This window comes from Amblyomma americanum, chromosome 4, assembly GCF_052857255.1.
Source record: "Amblyomma americanum isolate KBUSLIRL-KWMA chromosome 4, ASM5285725v1, whole genome shotgun sequence".
In the NCBI taxonomy this organism is placed as follows: domain Eukaryota; kingdom Metazoa; phylum Arthropoda; class Arachnida; order Ixodida; family Ixodidae; genus Amblyomma; species Amblyomma americanum.
Genome location: NC_135500.1, coordinates 115,523,247 through 115,537,494, shown reverse-complemented (window position 1 = coordinate 115,537,494; position 14,248 = coordinate 115,523,247). Strand labels below are relative to the sequence as shown.

The 14,248-nt window shown below is 47.2% G+C and overlaps 1 protein-coding gene across 5 annotated transcripts in view; it reads right to left on the bottom strand.

Moving 5' to 3' along the window:
* The window catches only part of LOC144128263 (histone-lysine N-methyltransferase PRDM7-like), a 54,327-nt gene extending 40,283 nt beyond the window's left edge, over nucleotides 1-14,044 (bottom strand). For 3 of the 5 annotated variants that reach the window (XM_077661527.1, XM_077661532.1, XM_077661531.1), the window contains exons 1-4: nucleotides 13,923-14,044; nucleotides 13,174-13,360; nucleotides 3,152-3,265; nucleotides 331-432 (exon numbers count right to left, since the gene is read on the bottom strand). In XM_077661527.1, the coding sequence (XP_077517653.1) occupies nucleotides 331-432; nucleotides 3,152-3,265; nucleotides 13,174-13,279 (322 nt within the window). In that variant the 5' untranslated portion in view covers nucleotides 13,280-13,360; nucleotides 13,923-14,044. Of the gene's footprint in view, nucleotides 1-330; nucleotides 433-3,151; nucleotides 3,266-13,173; nucleotides 13,807-13,922 lie in introns of those variants that run through there. The other 2 variants (XM_077661529.1, XM_077661528.1) reach the window with 2 other exon arrangements.
* Nucleotides 14,045-14,248: the final 204 nt, after the last annotated feature.

Sequence of the window (14,248 nt, the reverse complement as noted above, 5' to 3'; positions counted from 1 at the left end):
GAAGTAGTTTCCATACACATGAATTTGTGTGTCTATAGGTGCCTAAGCCTCATTTGGTCAGTCATCATTTAAAACGCAGTCTTCAACGAGCTCCTTCAAAGTGTGAGAAATGAACAGCAGAAAATAGTTTTCCAAATGCAGCTTCAAAACGTAACACAAACTGCCAGAAAGACCAGCTAGAAAGAGTCTTCTACGGAAGACTTCGTGCAGTTCTGTAGACGTCATCCTGCATTGCCAATGTCCACGCAGTTACTAACGACCAGTAAGCTTATTTACGACATGCGTGAGTTTCCTAAGGTGGCTAGCAACAGGTTTTTGTGGACAGCTCACACAGGTATCGTTCGTCGGAGTTCTCCTCGCAGTCCATGGACTTGACTTTCTTTCGCTTTCTTCTCAGGTAGCGGGACTCGCCGGTATGCTGCCTGGAGGAAACTGCAATTAATCGCAAGAGAGTTGCTGTAAGAATGGTTTCGGCACAGAATCTTACAGAACTTGCAAACGCAAGCTGCAATTAAGTGCTAAGAACAAGCGTGGAGGCTTGAGCCAAATTAATTGTCTATCTTTACAGATGAAGTTCTAGGGAAAAAAAATTGTCAGCCCCGGTCTGACACAAACCCAAGTGTTGATTCAAAACTTAAGCTTGTCTTATTGCACCCCCCCCCCCCCCCCAAAAAAAAAATGGCTCCCGGTCTAAGGAGCAAAGAATTGATAGTAAATTGCTTCACTACTCAGTGCAGTATACTAAGGGAGACTGCCTAAACCTCTTTGTATCAGGATCAAAATTATCATTTGTACATTGCCGCGTAAAGTTCTATACTCAGCACGAGCTTTGCTATGCTAGTGCATGTTCTGTGGCTTTTTGCGACGTAGTGTTACATATGCGAACACTATCTCTGCTAAAACCAAGGCTGCGCAGCCTCGCCCTCTCGTCCCAGCTGATATTTTTCTCTCTCTCACTGGCGCTTGGTCAGAGCAGAGTTTACTCGTGCTGCGAGATCCCTTCCCCTTTCACCTTCCATCTCACCTCAGCCACTTTCCGACACCCGAGGGAAAGTGGTTAAGCTTCTTCAGCGGGGTTACCATTGCATGCCCCATTAAAAGGCAGCCCATGAAGACCTCTCGCCTTGAGAATTATTGCGAGAAAATCATCATCTAGAAGCACTGTAGGGGCATATAACTCAATAATACAGCGGTGAATGCATTTCAACAGACGCCCTCCAGCAAAGCCGTCACCAGGATTGAGATAATTTCACGAATAACTTTCTTGCGCCTGTCAGCCACCATCAATGTCACACTAGTAAGCAAGGGGATAAACCGCAACGTCATGACATTCAGTCGACGCCGTTGCCTGAAAGGCCTTCTTTGAGATGCACTTGCTGCTGCATTACTATATACAGCGAGAATCACGGCGCCCCATGGATGCACGCAACAGGCGGCGTGTGCCGAGCACGCGTCATCCAGTGTCTTTCAGGTGCAAACGGGAGCATCCGAGAGCAACAAAATGGCGCATGTTAGGCAAGTGCTTCTCCGCGTCAGGCCATCGGCTAGATAAAGACCGAGCGAGCAGTGCGCCGGGGAGATCAGCGTTGGTGCTGTGCATGCGTGTACTCCTTGCTTATGGCGATGCGGAGTAGCCGCCAGCGAGACGTTCACGGTTTGCGTTCGGAGGAAGTGGCATCGTTCCCAGCCAACCACGTACCGTCGCATAATTTGTAGGAGCGGATTGTTTCACCTGACCGTGGATTTCAGAACCCAGCCCTTTGCTGCGGAGCTCAGACACTACTCAGTTAATTGTAACCCTTGTGTAAGTGCTGCCCCGTTGCTTGAACTGCGGTACAAACGCATTGTTTATTTTTGTTTATTACTGTGTTGTTCCGTTAACCCGCGATAAACCGTGTTGTCTGCTCCTCATGATGTCACTCATAGGGCGATACTTTGGCTCGCAAACCTCCTGAGGGGGAAGTCCCTCAAACTAGGGGTTTAACTTTCAGTGTGTTTTTTAAAGGTCGGCGAACTTTTTTTGCATCGTTACTTCAGAACGCCGTTTTTATTTTTTTATTTTCGGTGAAATTACTGGCTTTTTTGTTTCAAATATTTAAAGTGAAAATTCTGGGTTGTCAAATGTCACTCACACTATTTCGATGTTTTTTGTGAGCATGAAATGTTTATTTACCAATATTTAACATTCAAACGGTGGCACTTGGAGGTGTGCTTGTGGAAGGAACAGCAATATTAATTATAAACGTGTTAAATGGGATATAGACGGCAGACAAAACACCAAGTGGAAGTTAGATTCTAAGGACTAGGTTGGCATATGTCATGGGTGGAGTGTTCCGCTGGGTCCAGCGAGAGGTCGGGATTTAAGGCATTCTGCGTGTTGATGTCAGTGACAGAGATGCCGGTCAGTCGGTTAGTCGTCAAGGTAGCCTCAACATAATACTTTCTCGTGGCGCCCATACAACGTGCCGTGGCAATGTCCGACATGAAGTTGATTAAGGTACTTAGGCACCGAACAGGTCTAAGCAGGCGACAATAGTGAAGAAACAGTCCTTAGCTTATAAATGGCAAGGAGGTGGTGTTCTCCAGTTTGCATACATGCGCAAGCTAGCGACACAATGCATACAATCGCAAAACCGTGCTGCTTATTCAACACTAGAGTCTCATCACGCTCCAGCTTCCCCACTTACTAAATTTTCATCGTTGAGTGCATATCGTACTCAACAGCCATGTAGCAACACACTGCTGGCAATAATACTGACCTGTTTCTTTCACATCCAATTTCTAAAACTTAATTTGAGGCACTTTTATTGCCTTCTTTTGGGGAGGGGGATTTCAACTGAAACTGTCAACCCCTATATACAACAATATCAGACTAATTGTCTGATGTAGCCTCTAGTTTGCCGGGGTCGTAGCACTCAAAGACTACAAGTCCTTACAGAACCCCATCCCAGTGAAACTTACTTTTATTCTTCCGTTTCACTTGCCAATAGCCCGTGAGAATCTCGTGAGAAGCCGTGAGAAGCCCGTGAGAAGCCCGTGCACTCTAGGGTGATTTAAAGGTCGATTTTCCACGGCTGTCGCCTGAGCACAACCAGGCGATAACGCAATTCCCTTTGCCCTCGCATAAAAGGTAGGGAACTCGAACACTCACAGGAGGAATGGCCAGACGCCCCTTGGCCGCTGTGATCTTTGTCCTCAGCGCAGCTGTCTTGCTTGAAGACATGCTTCGGGTAACGCTCATCATCAGCTACGATGGCGCCAGTTCCTAAGGCGAATGAGCCGGAATATTAGGGATTACAACCACCTGTGAATACACACCCACCGCGAGACCTGCAGATAGGAAACTCGCTTTGTCTATAATATGACACAAGTCTAGTAGCATTCATATGGGTTAATTAGTTTCACGCATTCTGAGAACAGCCGTAATGGTCACGCTGAACGTGTCTTTCGATTGTTCCTCAGTAAATAGGAAGTTTATGAACACAAATCAAAAACGATCAGCCTGAACAAAAGAAAGCAGACAAAAGCCAATGGAGGATAACAATATTCCAGCAGAATCAGAGGCAAGCAAAGCAAATTTGCATAATTTGTACGAACTGGGTCCATTGTTTTCCAAGAGTCGTATTTTTAATTATGATAGACACGTCAAAACATGGACTTCAAGACCATCGGCGCGGAAAAGTGTGGGAGACATAGCTCTCTGCCCCCCCCCCCCCTTTTTCCCTAGCGATGGGGCTGATCTCACAGCCCACGTAGACGATAACACCACTCTTGTGCGCAAGGCGCATGCCGTAGGCCTTCAGACACCTCGTCGAGCATCCGGACTCCACACAGTTGTCATCTGTGCTCTGAAGAGGCTTGCCCCAACCAATCTCCCGAGAGGCGACGACCAGCATGTATCCACATCCCCCTCATCCCATCGACTTCTATCACCCGCGGCTCTAAGCTGTGAAGGGAAGCCAGGTGGTATCATTCTATTGCTCACCACTGCTAGCGGCCCGAAGAGGAGGCAGCTTTCTGTGCAGAAAGTGCGGATTGGCAACCAGTCATAGCCAATGCTGATGTCAACTGTAAGATAGTGGTCAATGACAGCAGCGCTTCCACGAAACCAGAGTGCCGCATTTAAGTAAACCGTTCGCAGGGAAGTGATCAGTGATCCGGCCTCTTGCTACAGCGTCTGCGGCGCATGAGCACGCCGGGTATATACTGACAATAAGGCGCCGATTATGTCTTGTGTGGGAGTCCTCTGCACACATGACCGGACTTGGGAAGCTTTGCTGCCCCTCTGGTGCAGTCGATGTTTTGCACAAAGGCGGTCGTAGATTGTCACAACGGCGGCTTATAAGGCAGCAAACTGGGCAATGGTAGTTCAGTTTTGCACTGTGCGCACCGTGTTGACAAAGTTCGACACGAGAGCATCTGCTAGCTGACACTTGATAGTCCGCGCTTCGTCAGTGTCGTGTTTTTTTTTGTGCCGGTATCTGACAACACAGCACACAGTACTAAATGTAGTGTGCTGTTTTGGTAGAGATTGAGGTTGCCGCGCCAGCTCGCAAAAACGTCCTGGAGGTGGGCGATGATATTTACAAGTACGGAAAGCTGAGCAAGTTGGTTACTACTGTACTGCAAGCTCGCGTGCTGGCGCAGGAGAACAGCACGTAATTTCTGCACAGTGCTCTGCGCTGCGAGAAGCCAAGACGAAAAAAAACACACGACACTGAAAAAGCGCCGGCTATCAAGTGTCAGCTACCAGACACTCTAGTGTTGAATTTTGTGAACACGGCGCAGAGTCGGCAAAAGTAAACAACTTCCTAGGCCACTTTGCTGTCTTTCTGCCAGGTGTTTTAACAAGGTAAGACCCCTTTTGTGTAAAAAAAGCGACTTCCCCAAAGTGGTAAAAAGGCTTCCCAAGTCTGGTCATATGTATGCATTGTTTGTATAGGACACCCACGCTAGACAGAATTGTTGTTGTCTAGGCGGATTGAGTGGCAGACGTCGCACAACTGATTTCGGCCAATTATTTACTGTTTCCAAAGCACTACGGGGCAAATCAACTTAAACCTGTCGTGCGGCCTCCCTCCACGAATTGAGAATGTGAATGTGCCTTTTCCTAGATATTTAATCGCTGCTTTTTTGTTTGTTTGTTTTTTTTGGAGAGGGAGAGGGGGATCAACGTACCAAAGCTGCTCTGGCTATGATGGATGCCTTAGTCAAGGGCTCAGGAAATTTCGACCACCTGGGGTTCTTTAACCTGCACTGAGATCCCACAGCACACGGGCCACTAGAATTTAGCCTCCATTGAAACTCGACTGCCACGACCACAATCGAACATATTTAAGGGTGACTTAAATGCAAGCGACTGAAGGATTGAGCGGCGTGTCGCAGAAAATTTCCAAGTTGGTACATTCGCTACCGTTTTTCTTTCCATGGGAAACAAGCATTACCAGGTGTTCTCATGCCCTGCACACGCCGCAGCGAGTGGCCAGACCACGAATCGCATCTCTTTAAATGTGCCTGAACTACCTGCGGCTCTCTGATTTCACGGTAGCGCTGCTGTCATTGACCACTATCCGCGCTTCGATCCCAGATTCGAGGGGAACCAAACCTGTGGCTAACTTTCGTCGCTGCGCCTGCTTTCTCGACCGGCCCCAACAATGCTAACAAATGCATCTTCTCCATCGCAGTGACATTCGTTTACAACGTAGTTACATATACGGCTATCGCGCCCGGCGACTAGCGGCCGAACCTCCGATGCACGCGTTTTACAAGCGGCCGTGCCACACGCGAAGAGCACGCGCTGGCGGAGCCAGAGTTCGTCTGCTTCGTGCAACTCAAGTTCACTACACCTCAAGTATGGCGGCGACCCACCACAGCGCCGCGGCTGCGTGCAAATTTTCGTTTTCTCTTTCTAGCTTTGATTTTCTCTCTGTATGGAAAATTTCTCATCATTCGGCAGTCCGTTCATTTCCTGCTAGCAACCTCCCGCCGAAGAAATGCTCAGTATGTCAGTGCATCATAGAAGTAGCCCACTAGATATGCGACGCCGGAATGGAAAGATTATCCCCCGACTCACGGGCATTTTCGAAGATCCTCGAACCGATAATCTATCGACTCAAAGGCGATCGAGCGCTGCTACGCGGACAGTTTCAATGGTCATCGAGTCAATGGAGCAGCGCAAAACTCCATCGAGATTTCGAGGGCCCCCGAGCGCTGCCCAAGGTTGCTAGCGTTGCTTCGAGCAGCGCCAAGCGCACTTTCGTACACGATACATTCATGGTACAAAAGCATGAGCAATGATTATTCGAAAAAACTGTAATGCAAGTAGTATGTACAATTATTTTAAAATTGTCTCCATCTGGTTTTGAGCGCTTTATGTGCATTCATTTTTATGTTGCGGTCTTTGCGTTGCTTGTGTACGTAGCGTTGACAACATGGCGGCACCCTGCCCGTTCGCTTCTCAGAAATAACAGCTTCGTCGCTAATCCCTCAAAACAATAGAATGTTCTAAACTGTTGTATTCACGTTCCATGTGCCCATTCTTACCCTCGAATAAAGTTTCAAGAGACAAGTAACTTTTTTTTTCATATATCAAGAAGATTTCCCAGGTGTTATGCCTGACTAAGCAAGGCTCCGACCCAGTTCGAATGGCTTTTTTTTGGCTCGTCTTGTATTATATAGTGGCTACAACAGTGTATGCATCTGTGAGTAGATGGTGCTAGGAACAACTCGTGTCGTACGTCGCGTACGTGCAACTAAAAGGATTCTTAACATGCACGTATGCGTGTGTTTCAGCAAAATTGCAAAGTAGCGATTGTGGCGCCACACAAGCTTGGTGTAAGACACGAGAATCATTGGAGTGGCCAGAGAGATTTTCCATGGATGGATGGAAGGAAACGGCTGAACCCTTTACATCGGGCGGTGGCTCAAGCCACCTAGCCATGTCTTCTGAAATTTTACTCCTGTCTTGCTTTTAGCCACCAATCAGATAACCTTCGCTTGGTTACTTCTAACTTCTTAAAATCCACTTTCCCTTCACTACCCCTAAACTCCAATGCCTTGGGTAAGTCAGCCCCGCTGCTTTCCACTGTAGGATGAAGCCCTTTACAGGAAAGTATCAAGTGTTCAGCCGTTTCCTCCTCCTCTCCGCACGCAATGCACAAAGTGTCTATCTCCTGGTACCTGACTCTATACGTCTTAGTCCGCAAAACTCCAGTCCTGGCCTCAAACAACAAAGAACTTCCCCTACAATTATCATAGATATTTTCTTTGACAATTTCCTTTTTAAAGGTCCGGTATGTTCCGAGTGCAGATTTCGTCAGCATCCCTATTTTCCACAAAGCTCTCTGTTTCTTTAACCTTTTTCTTAACCGATAATTGCTGATTTGCCCCCTTACTGCTGTCCAGATATTTGCTTGTCAATTTTCTAGTTCGATTTCTCCATTTCGTGTCAACATTCTTTATATACAGGTATCTGAAAACTTTCCTAGCCCACCGCTTTTCCTCCATCTTTCTCAATCGTTCCTCAAATGCTATCTTACTGCTAGCCTCTCTGCTCTCGAAAGACGCCCATCCCATATCACCCTGTACCCCCTGATTTGGTGTATTGCCATGTGCTCCCAAAGCTAACCTCCCTACTCCCCGTTGCCTAATTTCCAGCCTTGCTTGAACATCTGGCCTCATACACAGGACCGCATTACTGAAGGTCAGGCTAGGGACCATCGCCCCTTTTTAGATCCCTCTTACCACCTCATACCTATTGTAATTCCATAGTGCCCTATTTTTCATGACAGCTGCATTCCTACTAGCTTTATTCATTACATATTTTTCATGCTCTGTCAGATACTCAACACGGTTATTTATCCACACCCCAAGATACTTGTACTCATCACTACTTTTAGCACGAACTCCTGTATTCTATGCTCGCCGCCCTCTTCATTAAATATCATGACTGCAGATTTTTCCTTACTATACTTGAAGCCTAATCTATCTCCCTCTGTACTGCATATGTCTAACAACTTCTGCAGGTCTTCCTTGTTGTCAGCCATTATCACTATATCGTCCGCGTATATTAGACCCGGTAATGTCTGTTTAATCCATTCCCCTTGAAAAAAGATAGGTTGAAGCCTATTCCGCTCCCCTCTAGCTTGGTCTCCAACCCTTGCAGGTACAACATGAACAACAAAGGGGACAGAGGACATCCTTGTTTAAGCCCCCGCTGTATCTCTACAGGCCCTGATACATTTTTTCCCCATTTTATGAGCACTCTGTTACCTTTATATATATCTTTTAAAAGATTAATTACTCCACTTTCCACATCCAATGTGCCCAGTATGTCCCACAAATGCTCCTGAGTAACGTTGTCATAGGCTCCCCTAATATCCAGAAATGCTAGCCATTAGGGCCTGTGTTCCTTTTCCGCAATTTCTATACACTGTGTCAATGAAAATAGATTGTCCTCCAACCTCCTTTGTTTCCGGAACTCATTCTGTAGTTCCCCTAACACCCCCTTGTTCTCCACCCAAGCCTGGAGTCTATTCTTTTGTAATCTGCATCACCACCCTGTAAACCACAGATGTCACTGTTATGGGACGATAGTTAGTTACTTACGTCTGCTTTGTCCCCCTTTCCTTTATATATCATGTTCATTCTACTTAACCGCCATTCATCGGGGACTTTCTCATCCACTATCATTTTGTTCACTACCTGTATTAATGTTTGCTTGGATTTTGGTCCTAACTTCTTTATCAACATAATCAGGATACAATCTGGTCCTGTTGATGTGCCACTAGGAACCTTCTTCTCTGCCTTTTCCCACTCTCCTTGCTCAAGTGAAGCTATTGCTGTAACCGGTCTATCCTCCTTCGATAAATTATGTACCACGTGCTTTGCTGTAAATTTTTCCGTCATCCTTGTCCCTATGTGTTTTATTGCTTCATCCCCTTCTAGTCGAATACCCTCATCTGTAACAATAAACCTTTGTTCTAGGCTAGTTTTATTACTCATTGCACTTAGATGTTTCCAGAATTTTTGGGCTGCCTTTCTATCCTTTTTATTTACTTTTGACATCCATTGGGCACCCTTTCTTTTAATTTTCTCATTAATCGAATAGGATGCGTCCCTTCTACACTTTATGAAGGTATCCCATTTTCTGTCTACTTCGGGTTTTGGTTCCCCCCTCTTCTTGGAATATTTGTGTTCCCTGGACGCTTCCTGGCACTTTTCTATTGCCCTCTTGACCTCCTCATCGCACCAACTCTTGTGTTTGCATCTTTTCCCTTTTAGCTTTACTCGCACCTTAGCTAGCTCTAGCTCCAGTAATCGAGTTAATTTGGTATAAGTCCATTCTGTTTCACTATCCTCAAAAATGACTTTCTCGATTTGTTTGGCTGCTGCTTCCAATTGCTTTTCTGAGTAAAAATTTCCCCCTGACTGTTCATCTTGCTTCAGTCCTACATTGCTTTTTCTTCTGAAGCTCAACTTGATACGCTTGTGGTCACTACCTAGACTTCTGGAACCATCTTCATCTATGCTCATTACCCCTAATCTGTTATACATCCTCTGTGACATTAGTGCATAATCTATGGTTGAGTACAGACTCCACGCCTCCCATGTTATTAGCCCTTCACACTTCTCGGTGCTGTTGCATACAACTAAATCATGCCTGTCACACATGTCCTGCAGCATGCTTCCTGTCGAATCCGTGTACCCATCCAGGTCTTCTATGTGTGCATTCATGTCGCCTAATATAATTATCTCGCCTTGTCCTCCTAGCTCATCAATGTCGCTGCGACATGTAGCAGCGACACAGCTCCACCGAGTTCAATGGCGATTGTGAATTTCGAAGAACATCCCTTCTTAAGGGAAAAGCAACGCGAGCCCCCCCCCACCCCCCCCCCATTCCTCGTTCTGTTCACAGGAACCATTAGGGGCTTCTTGAAGGGCACAATAGCGACAGCGGCTGAGTGGTCGGGCACACAAAGAAGCTCAACCCTCATATCTGCACCGTCACTCCTGAGCAGAGTTGTAGCTAACAAGTTGCAGGTAATTGATTGCTCCTAATAAATTGCATTTTCTTCTTGTTTTGCAATTTTAATCGATTACAGTTTTTTTCAAACGGCAACGTTACGCATAATTCAATTACTTTGTCTGTATTTGATTACTGGTGATAATTTACTTTTTCCAAAACAGTGTTAACGGCCGGTACAGGTCGGAGAAACTAAACTTGACGGCAAACACAGGCGGTTATGGAAATAATTCCGCCGTGACACAGGGAAAACCGATTGGCTGCGGAGGAGCATCTTGTGTAATCATGCCAGTACCACATCACACTTCACGCCATCAGCACCCCATTCTACGGCAGTGCCCATCTCGGGAAATATGTGGCTGCTCTGAGCTACCTCCGTTCTCCCTGATAGCACCTGATAGCACCGCAGCTAACCTCTCACTATGCACCAAGCTCGGATGCTTCCACACAATGCACGGAGCAACAACGAAGCACAGCGCTTCGTAGGGGACTTTGGCACTAGCATCTATGTACTCCCCTACTACGACCTTTTGCGTAAGGTGTTCAAACTTTCTTCTAATGCCATCCTTCACTCCAGCACATTGAGAGGGGAGTGCAGCTTTCGTAAATGAATTTGTATGGAGAATCACCAACGAGTAACATAATATCAATTAAGCAGCAGTAGTTCATTGTATTCTGAATAAATTGATGTAATGGCAACAAAGGTTGGAAGGAGAAGAGCGCAATAGTAATCGATTATTTTTCTGTAATTGTCACTTATTTTTCTGGGGATTTAATTGACCTCTCTAATCAGTTACATTTCAGATGGAGTTATTGTAATTGGTTACCTATTTTTTGTAACGTGTACCAAGACTGCTCTGGAATCTCAAACCAGAGCTACACGGTGATTACACGCGGAACAAAGCTGCTTGCCCTAGCATTCAACTATGAGCGACGAGACGACCGCACATGCGGATGGTATTTGCACTTCGGCTAGCTAATCACACCACTGAGAATAGCCCCATTAACGCTGTCAGTTTCGGAAGAAGAAACGTCCAGCCTTACTTACTGCGGAGAGTAGGAGCAGGCTGAGCTACATTTGGAGCGACACTCCCGCATGAACACGCGTGACCAAAGTGCCTGCTAAAACTCACTGCTTTACGCAATACCATAAAGAAACTTTTGAGCCATTTTGCGTTAACTCACGTAGCACATTGCAAAATTAATTAAACAAAAGCTACATAGCCAAAGCGCAACTTTTTCCCATGCCGATACGAGCAGATTCGTTCCGTTAGCAAGTGCTTGAGACCACTATGTATACGCCAATGCCAAAGGCAAAAAGCTCGCTTGTGAAACAGCTAGTCTCTGGCCCAGTGATCTGGATGTCGCGGTTTACATCCACTTATAGCGGTCTCGCCACTTACGACACCGAAAAACACCACACCGGGTTCCTTGTTCTATCGCTAACCAAGCTTGAGATTGAAGTTTTCATCTCTTTTTTTTTTTTTGACCGATCCAGGTCTAACAGTTGATCTCACTTTACAAAAGGAATGACATCAATACTGTCCCCAATAAATGCTTCCAGCCCTCAAAAGAACTAACACGACAAACTGAGGATGCGTTCCGATACAACCAACTAGACATCTAGTTAAATGAATAGCTGTCTAGCTGAATAGCCGCCATATTGAGACGCGTTATATTTGGGCACGAACCAGGCAGCGAGGACGTCGATGCAAGTAAGCTTCTTGTCTAAACATAGTCCAGCACTATGGCGATGAGACTGCCGAGCCATATGGGCGCTTAATTACGGATAGGCAGCATCCATCAACCGTGGGTCATAGCGTTAAGTTAATAACATGAACTAGCGGCTGATTACGCAACATTCGTGCACGTGCGTTTCCGGCTGTGCATAATGGTGAATTGTAGAGAAGGGAATCAAGCGTGTGAGAGCATTGCTAAATCAGTGGGCGGCTTGAAACAAGGACCGAGGCCAGTGGACGTTGCAGGCTTGTTTATAATCAGACGATGCTGCCTCATTGCACCTTGATTTTATAGCCGGTTAAGTTAAACCTAGTTGCTGTCTTTGGTTCCTCTCCAGGTAGACGGCTAGTGTAATGGCACGCACATGTTCCTTTTTCTGTGGTGTCTCTATGAAACCATCTTAAGCATATTCATTTTTATTTAGTCTCGTAAGAAAAACACACCTGACGATGCCAGATTTCTGCACCTTAATTTTAGACAGTGCAAGATTAAAACTGGTTGCTCTTTCTGAATTTCTTGCCGGGTGACACGGCAGACCGCAGGTGCAATGGCACGTAACTCGCTGCAGTAGCCGTAGAATCTTTCGTGCTCATTGCTTTTATGCTTATCGTCTCGACGTCGATGCTCGGCGTTTTATGTTCAAAATTAGAAGGCAGTGCTTACAAATTCTGATCGAAAAAAAATAGAAACAATGGTGGCTCGAAGATGAGAGACGGTACAGTACGCTGTACAGCAAAGGCAATGAACGTAAATTTTTAGAAACTTGAAATATTTCAAACTTACCTCGTGCACACGACTCATTTTTGCGGGGTCAGTACTTAGCGAATGCGGCTTAAGTCGATGATTCCGAATACCTCGCAGATAATAAATTTTGCTAACCAGGCGCCACAGGCCTCCTAGTGCTCCCCCTTTCTCGGAACGCTTTCACGTGGTTGTATGCTGCGCGTGCCCGTACACTCTAGAGCATGCGTGATGAAGCCCTTTTAAAGCGGCATGGCTCACTCATGTGCGAACTGCAAGCGTGCAAGGACACTGGAGTAAGGGATATCGTGCGGTTGGCATTGGGAAATCAATGTTTTAGAGCAGTTGTGAATTCATGGCACAGAATGTTCATTGTTATCAACTACAGTTTGAAGACGGGACCAACGCGCTCTTCTTGAACCATTTTAGAGGAAACTCAGATTCCGTCATATTGCTCAAATGATTTGCTATTTGCACGGATACACCAGCATTAGGTCCTCGCAAAAATTAATCGACTGACGTATGTCCAACTCAAGTTACTGCGTTTTCCCACCAGGTCCGAACGCGCACAACGAAAAGCAAGGAAAACTGGCAGAAGCCTCGCGACGCAATCGGCAGTAGGCTCTAGCGGGCAGCCGCCGCAGCGAGCACTGCGTCGACAAGCTCACCTGTTGCTGCGCTGCCGCAGTCGCGGAGGCCGGCACGTGTCCGAGACTGAGGAGACGGACGTCGCCGCGATGAGCGAAGCTCCATGGCATCCGCCACTGGTTGCATCCGCAAAGTCCTTCAGCACGCACAACCTCAGTTCGCGCACACTTTCAAGCACTCACTGCACACCTCAGGAGATGCAAACGCCTGAAATAAACACAGATTAAGCGCGCCAGTGCAGAGCTCCTTGTGCATGCCAGCCCCGCGGAATGGGGGAGCGATACACGATGAAAAGCACGTCACAAACAAGCCGCGGTTACATGGCAGCGTAAAGTCACAGCGGAGCGAGTTGGCGCAGCCTCCACTGCGATAAGGCACTGTTTGTATGGGAGAGCATGGAAGCGTCCGCGATGGCGGCGCCGTCTTGTTTCGCAGCTGGGAGTTCAGGCAGATTCCACAATGGCCAGTAGCAAACGTCGCACGACCGTACGGTTCCCGAAGGACGAGGAAAGCGGGGAGAGAGCGTAGCAAATCGATTTCAACCTGTCGCGCGACTTCCAGCACCCGCCAATGTGAACCAGCCTTTCGGCCGCTGATGCTCGTCCCCTCCAGCGAGCCGACGCGCGGAAAACGGGTGTAGGTCTGTGAACCCCCTGCGTCCCCCCCCCCTCCCCCCCGCACTACCGAGCCCAGGGACTCCCAAATGCCCTGCGAGACGCGACGAACGGCCGCTTCATCACACGTTCTCAAAGGCTTCGAACAAGCATACCTTTCAGGGACTCCTCAGCAAGATTTTTCCAGCGTTCTGCGGATTCCTACTAAAGGATGCCATCTTTGCGACGGCTTACTGCAAATCACGGAGCAACACTATACAGGAGGTGAAACTCCCGTCTGCGCGAGAGCGCAGGCGACCAGATAAATTCACGGCGGCGGCGTATGCAGTGGCGGCGCCTTGCGGCGGCTCGTAGAAGCAGCAGGAAAAAATAAAAAATGCAGCGCCCTGGCAGGCTAAAGCCCCTTGATAATTACCAAGGGGCTTTATGGCAGGCGGCTCCGGCGCGCTCTCCGGCGGCGCGCGCTCAAAGCAGACGACAC